Source organism: Salvelinus fontinalis, chromosome 2 (assembly GCF_029448725.1).
Source record: "Salvelinus fontinalis isolate EN_2023a chromosome 2, ASM2944872v1, whole genome shotgun sequence".
In the NCBI taxonomy this organism is placed as follows: domain Eukaryota; kingdom Metazoa; phylum Chordata; class Actinopteri; order Salmoniformes; family Salmonidae; genus Salvelinus; species Salvelinus fontinalis.
The window spans coordinates 19,820,224-19,834,501 of record NC_074666.1 but is presented as its reverse complement, the minus strand read 5'-3'; the positions used below and the strand labels follow the sequence as shown (position 1 = coordinate 19,834,501).

The 14,278-nt window shown below is 43.0% G+C and overlaps 1 protein-coding gene across 6 annotated transcripts in view; it reads right to left on the bottom strand.

Annotated features, from left to right (window-relative positions):
- Window positions 1-14,278, bottom strand: part of LOC129813764 (poly [ADP-ribose] polymerase tankyrase-1-like) — a 144,586-nt gene that overhangs the window by 49,830 nt on the left and 80,478 nt on the right. For all 6 annotated transcript variants that reach the window (XM_055866272.1, XM_055866281.1, XM_055866289.1 and 3 more), the window contains 2 exons: window positions 13,125-13,161; window positions 10,608-10,683 (listed from right to left, as the gene is read on the bottom strand). In XM_055866272.1, the coding sequence (XP_055722247.1) occupies window positions 10,608-10,683; window positions 13,125-13,161 (113 nt within the window). The remainder of the gene's footprint in view (window positions 1-10,607; window positions 10,684-13,124; window positions 13,162-14,278) is intronic.

The following is a 14,278-nucleotide window of genomic DNA, read 5'->3' as shown; positions in this document are numbered from 1 at the left end:
AGGAAGATCATTTTCCTTGAAAAGGCAATTCAGATCTGGTGTTACGAAGATCCCAAGGTATTGAAACCCCTGTGTCTTCCACTGGAACGGACATAGTGTCTTCATAGAGCTGGTGAGTGTAAGATTGAGAGGGCAAACAGTTGATTTGTTCAAACTTATCTTATATCCTGAAAACTTTCCATACTGAGCAATTGTGTCTAAAATGGGAGGGATTTCTCAGGGTTGGATACGTAGAGAAAGACATCATCCACGTAGAGCGAAATCATGTGCTGCAGGCCACCTGCAGAAGTATGAGAGAAACTTTCCAAATACAGGGATGCCAAGAGTGTAGCGTCATACCCAAGAAGACTCGAGGCTGTAATCGCTGGCAAAGGTGCTTCAACAAAGTACTGAGTAAAGGGTCTGAATACTTATGTAAATGTGATATTTCCATTTTATATTTTTAATACATTTCTAAAAGGCTGTTTTTGTTTTGTCATTATGGGGTATTGTGTGTAGATTGATGAGGGGGAAATTTTTTATCCATTTTAAAATAAGGCTGTAACGTAACAAAATGTCGAAAAAGTCAAGTGGTCTGAATACACTATCTACCACAGATACCTCGTACCCCTGCACATTGATCTGGTACTCCCTGTATATAGCGTCATTCTTGTGTATTTTATCTCTCGTGTTACAAATTATTATATATATATTTTTTAAAGTTATCTGTGTTGTTGGGATGGGCTCGTAAGCAAGCATTTCATGGTAAAGTCTACACCCGTTGTATTCAGCGCATGTGACATTTTGGGGGGATTTTATTTTATTTGACCAGCTGTGTTCAGGTACTTTGTTGAGGCAGGCAGGTGTTCAGAGGGTGCGCCTCATCTGAGCACTACGCTAAGCTTCCTGTCACATTGTCGGCCCAAGGTCATTTCTTTAACACTACACTGATATGTCACAGAGCTGCTGGAGTTGATGCCAGGGGACTGACAGTGTACTGATTCCTCCACAGTATCAACACAAACCAGTTCAACTCAGAAGAACAAAGTAACAATCTAATTCATCCTGCTACAAATAGGATGATAGAAAAACAACTAGGCCTATTGTTCATGTCTTGAACCAGAACCTACTAGGGTTTCTAACAACTCATTACAACCAGTGCTGCAGACACAGCAGTAGCCTAGATTAAAAGCTTATCTGTGGGCAGAGAATGGGCAGAGAATCATACATGGCTGTTATCACAGGTTCAGAGTGGATTCATTACTTTACCACACACTCTATTTTCACCTATACTGCTTAAGGTAAAGGTTATGGTTTGGCAAGGGTTATGGTTTGGCAAGGGTTATGGTTAGGCAAGCGTTATGGTTAGGTAAGGGTTATGGTTAGGTAAGGGTTATGGTTAGGCAAGCGTTATGGTTAGGCAAGCGTTATGGGTAGGCAAGCGTTATGGGTCGGCAAGCGTTATGGGTCGACAAGGGTTATGGTTAGGTAAGGGTTATGGTTAGGTAAGGGTTATGGTTAGGTAAGGGTTATGGTTAGGTAAGGGTTATGGTTAGGTAAGGGTTATGGTTAGGTAAGGGTTATGGTTAGGCAAGTGTTATGGGTAGGCAAGCGTTATGGGTAGGCAAGCGTTATGGGTCGGCAAGCGTTATGGTTAGGCAAGCGTTATGGTTAGGTAAGGGTTATGGTTAGGTAAGGGTTATGGTTAGGTAAGGGTTATGGTTAGGTAAGGGTTATGTTATGGTTAGGTAAGCGTTATGGTTAGTTAAGCGTTATGGTTAGGTAAGCGTTATGGTTAGGCAAGCGTTATGTTATGGTTAGGCACGTGTTATGGTTAGGTAAGGGTTATGGTTATGAAAGTGTTATGTTATGGTTAGGTAAGCGTTATGGTTAGGTAAGGGTTATGGTTAGGTAAGCGTTATGTTATGGTTAGGCAAGCGTTATGGTTAGGCAAGCGTTATGGTTAGGTAAGCGTTATGGTTAGGTAAGCGTTATGGTTATGAAAGCGTTATGTTATGGTTAGGCAAGCGTTATGGTTATGGTTAGGTAAGCGTTATGGTTAGGTAAGGGTTATGGTTAGGTAAGGGTTATGGTTATGAAAGCGTTATGTTATGGTTAGGTAAGCATTATGGTTAGGTAAGCGTTATGGTTAGGCAAGCGTTATGGTTAGGCAAGCGTTATGGTTATGGTTAGATAAGCGTTATGATTAGGTAAGGGTTATGGTTAGGTAAGGGTTATGGTTAGGTAAGTGTTATGTTATGGTTAGGTAAGCGTTATGGTTACGTAAGGGTTATGGTTATGAAAGTGTTATGGTTATGGTTAGGGTTATGTAAGCATTATGGTTAGGTAAGCGTTATGGTTATGAAAGCGTTATGTTATGGTTAGGCAAGCGTTATGTTTAGGCAAGCGTTATGGTTAGGCAAGCGTTATGGTTATGGTTAGGTAAGCGTTATGGTTAGGTAAGCGTTATGGTTAGGTAAGGGTTATGGTTCGGTAAGCGTTATGGTTAGGTAAGCGTTATGGTTAGGTAAGCGTTATGGTAACCATACCCTAACTGCTACACTTCTCCTGCTTATAGTAGCCACGGAAATAGCCTAAAACTGCTGAAAGATGACACATGGTCAAGGACAGAATTCTCAATTTCCTATTTCCCTGATCATTCCATCATTGCCAAGAGCCTTTTCTGTCCCGGCTGCTGCAATGCTCATTATTGAAACAAACTGTGACAAAAGATTTTACGGAGAAACTCTGGGTTTCAGGCCATGAAGGTATCTGAGGACGAAGACAACCCCTTGCTGCTTTTTGCGGTGTGGATTCAGCAATAAAAAAATAAAAAAAGACAGGCAGAGCAACACAGAATCCGATGACAAACGGTGCCGCTCGGCAAGAGCTTACGTATTCCATTATATAACGTTACAACAACAAAAGAATGAACCAGTAAGACAGAATTTTATGACAAATGGAAAACAAAAGACTTGAGCAGCCAAGGACAAGCTTCTCTTCAATTATTTCCCTGGGGTATGGAGGCAAGGCGGGGGGACTGACGAAGAGGCGGAGGCAGGAAATGCGAGCAGTGGATCATTAGCATACAGTGACTTCAAAGTATTCATGCCCCTTGACTTATTCCACATTTTGCTGTGTTACAGCCTTAATTCAAAATTGATTAAATATGTTTTTTTCGCCCTCACATCTACAAACACACAATACCCCATAATGCCAAATCAAAACATGCTTATCGATATTTTTTCAAAATATTGAAAATTAAATACAGAAATGTCAGTAATTATGCAGAATTGTTCCCAGCCCTGAGTCAAGACATGTTATAGTCACCTTTGACAGTGATTACAGCTGTGAGTCTTTCTGGGTAAGTCTAAGAGTTTTCTACACCTGGATTGTACAATATTTACACATTATTCTTTAGAAAATTCTTCAAGATCTATCAAGTTGGTTGTTGATCATTGCTAGACAGCCATTTTCAAGTAATCATAGATTTTAATGCCGATTTAAGTCAAAACTAACTCGGTCACTCAAGAACATTCAATGTAATCTTGGTAAGCAACTCCAGTGTATATTTGGCCTACTAGAAGGTGAATTTGTCTCCTAGTGTCTGTTGGAAAGCAGACTGAACCAGGTTTTCCTCTATGTGCTTATATTGAGATTCTTGAACACTTTTTATGCAGTTTTACTTTAGTGCCTTATTGCATGTTTACGAGTATTTGTATTCTGTACAGGCGTCCTTCGTTTCACTCTGTCAGTTAGGTCAGTGTTGTGGAGTAACTACAATGTTGTTGATCCATCCTCAGTTTTCTCCTATCACAGCCATTAAACTCTGTAACTGTTTTAAAGTCACCATTGGCCTCGATGAAATCCCTGAGCGGTTTCCTTCTTCTCCAGCAACTGAGTTAGGAAGGACGCTTGTATATTGGTAATGACTGGGTGTATTGATACACCATCCAAAGTGTAATTAATAACTTCCCCATGCTCAAAGGGGTATTCAAAGCCCTTTTTTTCGCCCATCTACCAATAATAGGTGACCTTCTTTGCGAAGCATTGGAAAACCTCCCTGGTCCTTGTTGTTGAACCTGTGTTTGAAATGTACTGCTGGAATGAGAAACGTTACAGATAATTGTATACAGTTGAAGTCAGAAGTTTACGTACACTTAGGCACTCCACAAATTTCTTGTTAACAAACTATAGTTTTGGCAAGTCGGTTAGGACATCTACTTTGTGCATGACAAGTCAGTTTTCCAACAGTTGTTTACAGACAGATTATTTCACTTATAATTCACTGTATCACAATTCCAGTGGGTAGGAAGTTTACATACACTAAGTTGACTGTGCCTTTAAACAGCTTGGAAAATTCCAGAAACTTATGTCATGGCTTTAGAAGCTTCTGATAGGCTAATTGACTTCATTTGAATCAATTGGACGTGTACCTGTGGATGTATTTCAAGTCCTATTCAGTGACTCTTTGCTTGACATCATGGGAAAATCAAAAGAAATCAGCCAAGACCTCAGAAAACAAATGGTAGACCTCCACAAGTCTGGTTCATCCTTGGGAGCAATTTCCAAACGCCTGAAGGTACCACGTCCATCTGTACAAACAATAGTACGCAAGTATAAACACCATGGGACTACACAGCCGTCATACCGCTCAGGAAGGAGCATCTCTCCTAGAGATGAACGTACTTTGGTGCGAAAAGTGCAAATCAATCCCAGAACAACAGCAAAGGACCTTGTGAAGATGCTGGAGGAAACAGGTACAAAAGTATAAATATCCACAGTAAAACGAGTCCTATATCGACATAACCTGAAAGGCCGCTCAGCAAGGAAGAAGCCACTGCTCCAAAACCGCCATTAAAAAGCCAGACTACGGTTTGCAACTGAACATGGGGACAAAGATCGTACTTTTTGTAGAAATGTCCTCTGGTCTGATGAAACAAAAATAGAACTGTTTGGCCATAATGACCATCGTTATGTTTGGAGGAAAAAGGGGGAGGCGTGCAACCCGAAGAACACCATCCCAACCGTGAAGCACGGGGGTGGCAGCATCATGTTGTGGGGGTGCTTTGCTGCAGGAGGGACTGGTGCACTTCACAAAATAGATGGCATCATGAGGATGGAAAATTATGTGGATATATTGAAGCAACATCTCAAAACATCAGTCAGGAAGTTAAAGCTTGGTCGCAAATGGGTCTTCCAAATGGACAATGACCTCAAGCATACTTCCAAAGTTGTGGCAAAATGGCTTAAGGACAACAAAGTCAAGGTATTGGAGTGGCCATCACAAAGCCCTGACCTCAATCCTATAAAAAAATTGTGGGCAGAACTGAAAAAGCGTGTGCGAACAAGGAGGCCTACAAACCTGACTCAATTACACCAGCTCTGTCAGGAGGAATGGGACAAAATTCACCCAACTTATTGTGGGAAGCTTGTGGAAGGCTACCCTAAATGTTTGACCCAAATTAAACAATTTAAAGGCAATGCTACCAAATACTAATTCAGTGTATGTAAACTTCTGACCCAGTGGGAGTGTGATGAAAGCTTAAATAAATCATTCTCTCAACTTTTAGTCTGACATGTCACATTCTTAAAATAAAGTGGTGATCCTAACTGACCCAAGACAGGGAATTTTTACTGGAATTAAATGTCAGGAATTGTGAAAAACTGAGTTTAAATGTATTTGGCCAAGGTGTATGTAAACTTCCAACTTCAACTGTATGTGGCGTACAGAGATGAGGTAGTCATTAAAAAAGCATGTTAAACACTATTATTGCACACAGAGTGAGTCCATGCAACTTATTAGTTTACTTGTAAGCACATCTTTACTCATGAACTTGCCATAAAAAAGGAGTAGAATACTTACTGACTCAAGACATTTCAGCTTTTCATTTTTAACAAATTAGTAAACATTTCTAAAAACATAATTCCACTGACATTATTGGGTATTGTGTATAGGCCTGTGACACAAAATATAAATTTTATCAATTTTACATTTAGGCTGTAACAAAATATTTGGAGAAAGTCAAGGGGTGTGAATACTTTCTGAAGCCACTGTACATAGACAGATCACTTAGGAAACAAAAACAAGCAGATCTTAGAGAGGGAGAGAAAAGCCTGGGAAATATATTAAGCGAACTGAATGAGTTCAAGGAGCAAGTGTGATTTACTATTTACTTGATTGCTTTATTTAGCAGAGTATAGAGGGAGAGATTAGCTGGGCATGGAATTAAACTAGACAGGTGAGAGCATTGAGGATTAACTGGCTGTAGATATAGGCCAAGTCTCTTCAGGAGCGTTAAATGAACACTCACTGGCCCCGAGTAGTAGAATCTCTATGGAATCACCTGTCACAAACTGACTTCTTAACTACAACATGAATGGCACATACCTCTGAATAAAATGCTCAACCAAAACCTCAGCAAGCTTTGCATATTTTGAAGTTTGCTTATCTCTCGCAAAGCGAGCCTTTAATTCTATTCCAGTTGAATCGTTAATTTCTTTATCAGCTTTGACAACAGAATTTATAAGTGGAATAGTATATGAGGAAGGAGAATCCTCAGAACAGAATATCATTACTATGGTAATCAGTAGCCCCACTTATTTGCATCTTGCACAGAGATCACGCACAGGCTCTCTCACACACTCACTCAGTGTTTCTCTCAAACCATGTTTTTTATATTAACATCAAGTCAGGTGTCCTCACCCTTTTGATGGCCAAGCTGGAACTGAGATCCAGGTAATTATAATCTATGAGTAACCGTGTAATAACCACGTTACGACTGCTGAGCACACATCATTTAGAGTGTGGGGGGGGGGGGGGGGGGGGGGTGCTAGACTACACCTGACAGACTGTAGATGTGGCCTAAACACCTAAAAAAAAGTCCCCTTGGAAATATGTAAGAGCCTCGTGAATTACGCTGAACTTTCACTTTCCCATAATCTCCTCTATAACTCCTGGGTCTCCCTCCTAGGTAAAATACCCGTGACTCACTGGACAGTCAATTAAAGGGCTATATAGTAGCAGGGAAACAGAGAGCGGTGGCCTTAGGTGACCAAGGAATCCCAGTCCAGCACAAAGGACTAACCGAACAGACAGAGTCTGAGGACTCAACACAAAGCAATGTAACTAGTAGGAGCAACCCTCTCATCGGCATTAGAACAGCATCTCTGTATCCACATGCTGTATTGTCCAGCACACAGCAACTCATTAGCACAGAGAGACTGTAAAAGAGAAGACATTCCCTCTGTTCATAAACACTGAGGTCTGGGGAGCGACCAACCGACCGGCAGGCAGGAATACTGCACCCTGCAGAGCCATATTAGAGGGCAGTGACTCTGGCCTACACAGCCCAGCGATAAACATCCACACTGCCACGCCAGTGGAACAGCACCGCTCACAGTCAGGCAGAGAATTATCCAGGGAGGAAGAGTCGGAGCCACTTTAATTAAAAGGAAAACGAGGAAATAAAGAAGAGGGACTTGAGAGGAAGATGGAAACTTTGTGAAAGCTTCATTTGAATTTTAATATGCATCATTGTCTCGGTTATCATTATCGTTGTCATCACACCCTCACGGAAATCAATTCAAATCAAAATGTCATTGCATTCCTTCTGAAGCAGACAGGGACAGGATGCAGAGGTACTACGCCACAACAGTGGCAACACAGCCAGGGGTGAATGAGAATCAGGAGTCACTGAACGCTAACTGCTCACACAATAGCCATAATTACAACCTACAGTACACTACTGTGGTGTGGGAATACAAACAATGGAATCTCACTGTGGAATCCCTCACAGATCCCAAAATAAATCCCTCTACATTATTCCCAGGAAGCTTACTTTCTGAGAGAACTGGAATGTTTGAATATGCTGGACATCACAGCATGGAGCTGTAGCCAGGTATCAACTATGAGTATCTAGTCATGTATTCTAGTCAAGGCTCATCGTAAATACCTACTGCTGTACACACCTTCTATTCATATACTGTCCATACAGTCTATACACACCATTATATATATAAAGTGCATTCGAAAAATATTCAGAACCCTTGACTTTTTCCACATTTTGCTACGTTACAGTCTTATTCTAAAATGTACTAAATAGTTTTTTCCCCCTCATCAATCTACACACAATACCCCATAATGACAAACCAAAAACGTTTTTTTTAGAAATGTATTAAAAATAAAACACTGAAATAGCACATATACATAAGTATTCAGACCCTTTACTCAGTACTTTGTTGAAGCACCTTTCGCAGCGATTACAGCCTCAAGTATTCTAGTGTATGGCTCTACAAGCTTGGCATAACTGTATTTGGGGAGTCTCTCTCATACTTCTCTGCAGATTCTCTAAAGCTCTGTCAGGTTGGATAGGGAGCGTCGCTACACAACTATTTTCGGGCCTCTCCAGAGATGTTCAATCAGGTTCAAGTCTGGGCTCTGGTTGGGCCACTCAAGGACATTTAGAGACTTATCCCGAAGCCACTCCTGCGTTGTCTTGGCTGTGTGCTTAGGGTTGTTGTCCTGTTGGAAGGTAAACCTTCACCCCAGCCTGAGGTCCTGAGAGCTCTGGAGCAGGTTTTTATCAAGGATCTCTGTACTTTGCTCAGTTCATCTTTCCCTCGATCCTGACTAGTCTCCCAGTCCCTGCCACTGAATAACATCCCCACAACATGATGCTTCCACCAACATGCTTCACCGTTGGTGCCAGGTTTCCTCCAGACGTGACGCTTGGCATTCAGACCAAAGAGTTCAATATTGGTTTCATCAGATCAGAGAATCATGTTTCTCATGGTCAGAGTCCTTTAGGGGCCTTTTGGCAAACTGAGGGCTGTCATGTGACTATTACTGAGGAGTGGCTTCCATCTGGCCCCTCTACCATAAAGGCCTGATTGGTGGAGTGCTGCAGAGATGATTGTTCTTCTGGAAGGTTCTCCCATCTCCACAGAGGAGCTCTGGACCTCATGGCTTTGTTTTTGCTCTGACATGCACTGTCAACTGTGGGACCTTACATAGACATGTGTGTGCCTTTCCAAATCACGTCCAATCAATTGAATTTACCACAAGTGGACTCCAATCAAGTTGTAGAAACATCTCAAGGATGATCAATGGAAACAGAATGCACCTGATCTAAATTTCAAGTCTCATAGCAAACACTCTGAATACTTATGTAAATAAGGTATTTCTGTTTTTCCTTTTTAATACATTTGCAAATATTTCTAAAACCTGTTTGTTGTTGGAAGATAGATGGGAAAGGTTGAGTGGAGCTGAAGGGTGGGACTAATAACAAGATAAACAATGTAGGGCATACGGGATCTGTGAAATGTGTATAGGTGCGGAGCTATTGTGAAATAGCACAGTTACAAGTGGAAATCAAACTGGATGGACAACAGAAATAGAGGAAGGACTAAGAACAAACAAGAGAGAATTATTATAAAGTAGACTGTCTGTAAAATGTGTATAAGATGTATAAATTGAAGGTAAAAACAGAAATGTTTATCAGTTTACTCCAATTGGGGGATCGGTGGTAGGGTTTGCGGGGGAATAATAATAAAGGTATACTCTTTAAAAAAAGTATGTATGTCTATGTAGGTATGTGTATGTATATATGTGTATATGTATGCATACGTGAATGGATATATACACTGCTCAAAAAAATAAAGGGAACACTTAAACAACACACATTTGTGGCCTGCTGGAGGTCATTTTGCAGGGCTCTGGCAGTGCACCTCCTTGCACTAAGGCGGAGGTAGCGGTCCTGCTGCTGGGTTGTTGCCCTCCTACGGCCTCCTCCACGTCTCCTGATGTACTGGCCTGTCTCCTGGTAGCGCCTGCATGCTCTGGACAGTTTGATTTCACAGAAGTGTGATTCACTTGGAGTTACATTGTGTTGTTTAAGTGTTCCCTTTATTTTTTTGAGCAGTGTATATTTACCCAAAAAAATATGGGGGATTGGAAATGATGCAGACAATTACATTGGAAGCAACATTCTTTCCGCAATATTAAGCTGATCCACCCCGCAAAAAAAAAAAAAAAAAAAAAAAAAATGTTTTTGCTTTGTCATTGTGGGGTATTGTGTGTAGATTGATGAGAAAAAAAACATTGAATCAATTTTAGAATAAGGCTGTAACGTAACAAAATGCAGCAAAAAGGGAAGGGGTCTGAATAATTCCTGAATGCCCTGTACATACAGTGAGCTCCAAAAGTATTGTACTACGGACAAAACACTTCTAAACGGTTCACCCGATATGGATGAAAATATCCTCAAATTAAAGCTGACAGTCTGTACTTTTTTGTGCTGCAACCATGTTGTCTCTTTTGTCGTGATGTGCGTTTTGATCTGCATTTTATTCTTAATCCCATCCCCCGTCCCCACAGGAGGCCCTTTGCCTCTTGCTAAGCCATTATTATAAATAAGAATGTGTTTTTAATTGTCTTGCCTTGTTAAATTAAGGTTAAATATATATATTTTTTGTATTGTCAAGTATAGGTCAATGACTATTTCAAATGTCCTTGATTGTATTGGAGCAACGGTCCATTCCACTATACAAATTGGTTGGAATATCACGGTTTAAGGGAAGATTGCTTGAGTAACAGTGTTCTGTGTTCTGACTGAGCCAACTCTTACCTTGCGGCCATCACTTGCATGGCAGTTGACGTTTAATGGAGTGAGCAGGGCCATGAGCTTCTCTTCATTTCCACTCCTGCAGCGGAACAAAACATGGAGAGAAAAAACTAAAAGATATAACCAAGCGAGTGAGCGAGAAAGAGAAGGGGAAATGTAGTAGTAGCTTTAGATATCTTTTCAGTATCTTTAACTAAAAAAGGATAACGAAAGAATAGGCAAGGAAAGTGGAAAGCTTGTGTTCCAAAATGTACAGAACAGAGACCTAAAGAGCATTTTGTCTGCAGTCTAAACCAGGCCAGTAACTCTGACTACACTGGTCAAGAAAGATTGTTAGATAACAGACAACGGTGAAAAACACTGATGCAGTGTAAATTCTTTCCTTATGCCAAAAGAGATGTATTCTTTGCCAAAGGCTATGCATGGCTGTAGAGAGATTCAGAGACAAGGCTTCCGGATATCTGAGTCAGCATCTCCACTCTACCTGCTGCGGAGGTTTTTCCTGTGTTATTCTATTCTTCCATCCCTGAACACAATACACACACTGAACAGCCGGCAATCAGGTCTGATGCAGCGTGATGGTTCATGGTGGTCAGGAGCCATATGGAGCTTCAGCATCTCCTGCCAGGGTCCCTGAAGCTAAGGGCCATCCTCTCCCCTCCCAGGTGTCAGTGTGACTGCATGGTATTTCCATAGATCCACAAAAAGAGCCAGGGCCCGGGGTAAAAGACAGTCCTGAATATGGACGGACAACAGAGCAAACTCCAGTAAGGCCCTACTGCTGTGCCGTGTCCTTCTCATTCTCCTCTGTCCTCGGGTCTCTTCACCCTTTGGCTGGTACCAGTAGCCCTGCTGCCTGTTCTGTTCTTGATCAGGGCTGCCATGCCAGCCAGTCATAATGTTGGCATGCTCAGGGAGTTTATTTATTAGGGATGTCCGCTGCCTCCTGGAGTTGGTGACCGGTCCCGAGGCACGGTGACGGGAGGCCCAGTCAGGATGTGCTATCACGGCAGCGAAGCCGGCCAGTCACTGATTTACCCAGATGACGTCGCTAAAGGCCGTCAGAGAAAGAAAAGGTTATTTCTTCTCTCCCCCCCTCTTTCTCCTCTCTCGTTCTCCCTGTACCAAGCTTTGCCAAAGTCCCTTCCGTGAAGATGCATTCACAGCCAGTGGCTTTGCTTTCTTCTGCTTGTCTCTTTCTCCGCTTCTCTTCTCCTTCCGACAGTAAAGTGGCCTGAAGTAAAAACAAGAGATCCTTCATTTAAATGCACAATAGCATCCCCAGGTTTAGCACAGAGTGGAGGCCACATGTTTAAAGCTAGCTGCTAGGGAGAGGCGCCTGTGCGAGAGTGTGTGTGTGTGCGTGTGTGTGTTTCCTTCCCTCTATGATAACTGACATCTCAGAAGAGCCTTATTTCTTAATGTAGAATAATCAATACCAGGCCTTGTCTTCATTAGTAGCACTGAAAGCCCAGGATGGAAGGAGATCCATACAGTATATTGCCTTGTTATGGACACAGTGCGTGGTACATTATATTATCCTCCATGGTAACCCCTCTGATCATGGTTTCAAGCGGCCCCGAGTCTTTATAGTCCTCATCTCTGCCTCCATTTATTCCCCCAGAGCGCATTCTGATTGAGTCATCAAACACTGATTTCATGTCGTCTAGTAGGGCCTGGTTAGAACGCCAGGCTAGAACCAACACAAAAGGCAGCCACTTCAGTATAATGAGCTGAATGTGACAGACATGCCTTGCTCCACAGGAAATGCTGGGTGGCTCACAGCACTCCTCTGAACTGTAACAGCCTTTTGTTATGCTGGGGTGTCCACTCTGGGGAGGAAACTGTGTCTATGTGGGGCGACCAGAACAGCCATTGTGGGGCAGCCTATGTGTGTTCTTCATTTGTAGGAAGAAAAGACAGAGAGAGAGATCCCCTCATGCTTGTAGTCGACATGACAGGAGTTCCCAGAGGGCAGATGGAGTCAGGGTGCAGGGCAGGCAGCAGAACAGGAGCATATGGAGCAGGGAGGACACAGAGCAGGAGACCAGGGAATATCTCAGCAGATAGATGAGGATGTCTCATCTTCCTCTCTCAGGGCATCACTCCTCCTTCCCAGGGCGCACCTCTTCAGGGATGTCTGTGTAAACTAGGAACCCACTGGCACATCAGGAATATATATCTACCACGTTATGGGCAATGTTGTTTCATCAGTCATAACAGCCATGGAGATTGATGATGACCCCTCTGAATCAATGCTGCCTTCGGGCCAGAGGGTCTCTCCAGCCCTCTGTTGTTAAACCCCTAATAATCCCCTCTGGTTCCACAGAGGGTCTCTGGTCACACACACACATCCCTTCACCATAACAACCCGCGCCGTGCACCAGCACTCCCAAACCACATGCACAGCCCTTTCACAACACATGTCTGCTAATGATGGAGGGGAGAAGGGAGAGAGAATAAAGGAGGTAGCGAAAGACTGAGGGAAGATGAGAGGGGAGATTTCAAGCTTGCACTCACCTAGCTGCCTCCAGGAGTTCGTCTTTCTTGTATTCACCTAAATGGTTGCAGAAAATCATAGTGTCAGAGACAGGCAGGGAGAGAAACGCACAGCAGCAGCACAGAGCCAGTGTCACAGCCGAGAGAAAGGCAGCTACGGCACAGAGAAAAACACACATACACTCATTCAATCTCACACACACACACCACAAATGGTACAGCAGAGCACCCACACATCAACACAGAGAGCCCCTCTCTCGCTCTCTCTGTCTGCCTCTCTCTGCCTGCCTGCCTCTCTCTGCCTGCCTGCCTCTCTCTGCCTGCCTGCCTCTCTCTGCCTGCCTGCCTCTCTCTGCCTCTATCTCTGTCTGCCTCTATCTCTGTCTGCCTCTATCTCTGTCTGCCTCTATCTCTGTCTGCCTCTATCTCTGTCTGCCTCTATCTCTGTCTGCCTCTATCTCTGTCTGCCTCTATCTCTGTCTGCCTCTATCTCTGTCTGCCTCTATCTCTGTCTGCCTCTCCCTGTGCGTCTCTGTCTGCCTCTCTCTCTCTCTCTCTCTCTGTGTCTGCCTGTGCTCACTCTCTCATCTGTCTCTCTGTGTTTTCTGTGCTCTCTCAGTCTGTGTTTTCTGTGCTCGCTCTCTGTTATAAAAGGTCATATAAAAACCCAAACCAGTCAATGCATCAATACCGGTCTATAGTAAAATAAGGTATACCGCCCAGCCCTAAGGGAGGAGTTTGCATCTTCATCAACAACAAATGGTGTGCTGACTTGAGCCCAGTGGAAGTCTCAACCCATTGCTCACCCATCTTGGAATAGCAGATGGTCAAATGCTGACCCTTCTACCTCCGAGGCAGTTTTCAGCTGTTATCGTGACTGTTGTAAACATTCCACCTCAGGACAAGAAAAATAACAATTTGGTACTTAACCAACTGTAAACAAGCAGGAAAACTTGCAACCGGAGGCTGCTTTCCTTGTTTCCGGCAATTCACTCTCGAGTATAACTCAGTGCACACCCCTTTGGTTGATGTTGCTCTGTAGGGTAGCTCAGTGCACACCCCTTTGGTTGATGTTGCTCTGTAGGGTAGCTCAGTGCACACCCCTTTGGTTAATGTTGCTCTGTAGGGTAGCTCAGTGCACACCCCTTTGGTTGATGTTGCTCTGTAGGGTAGCT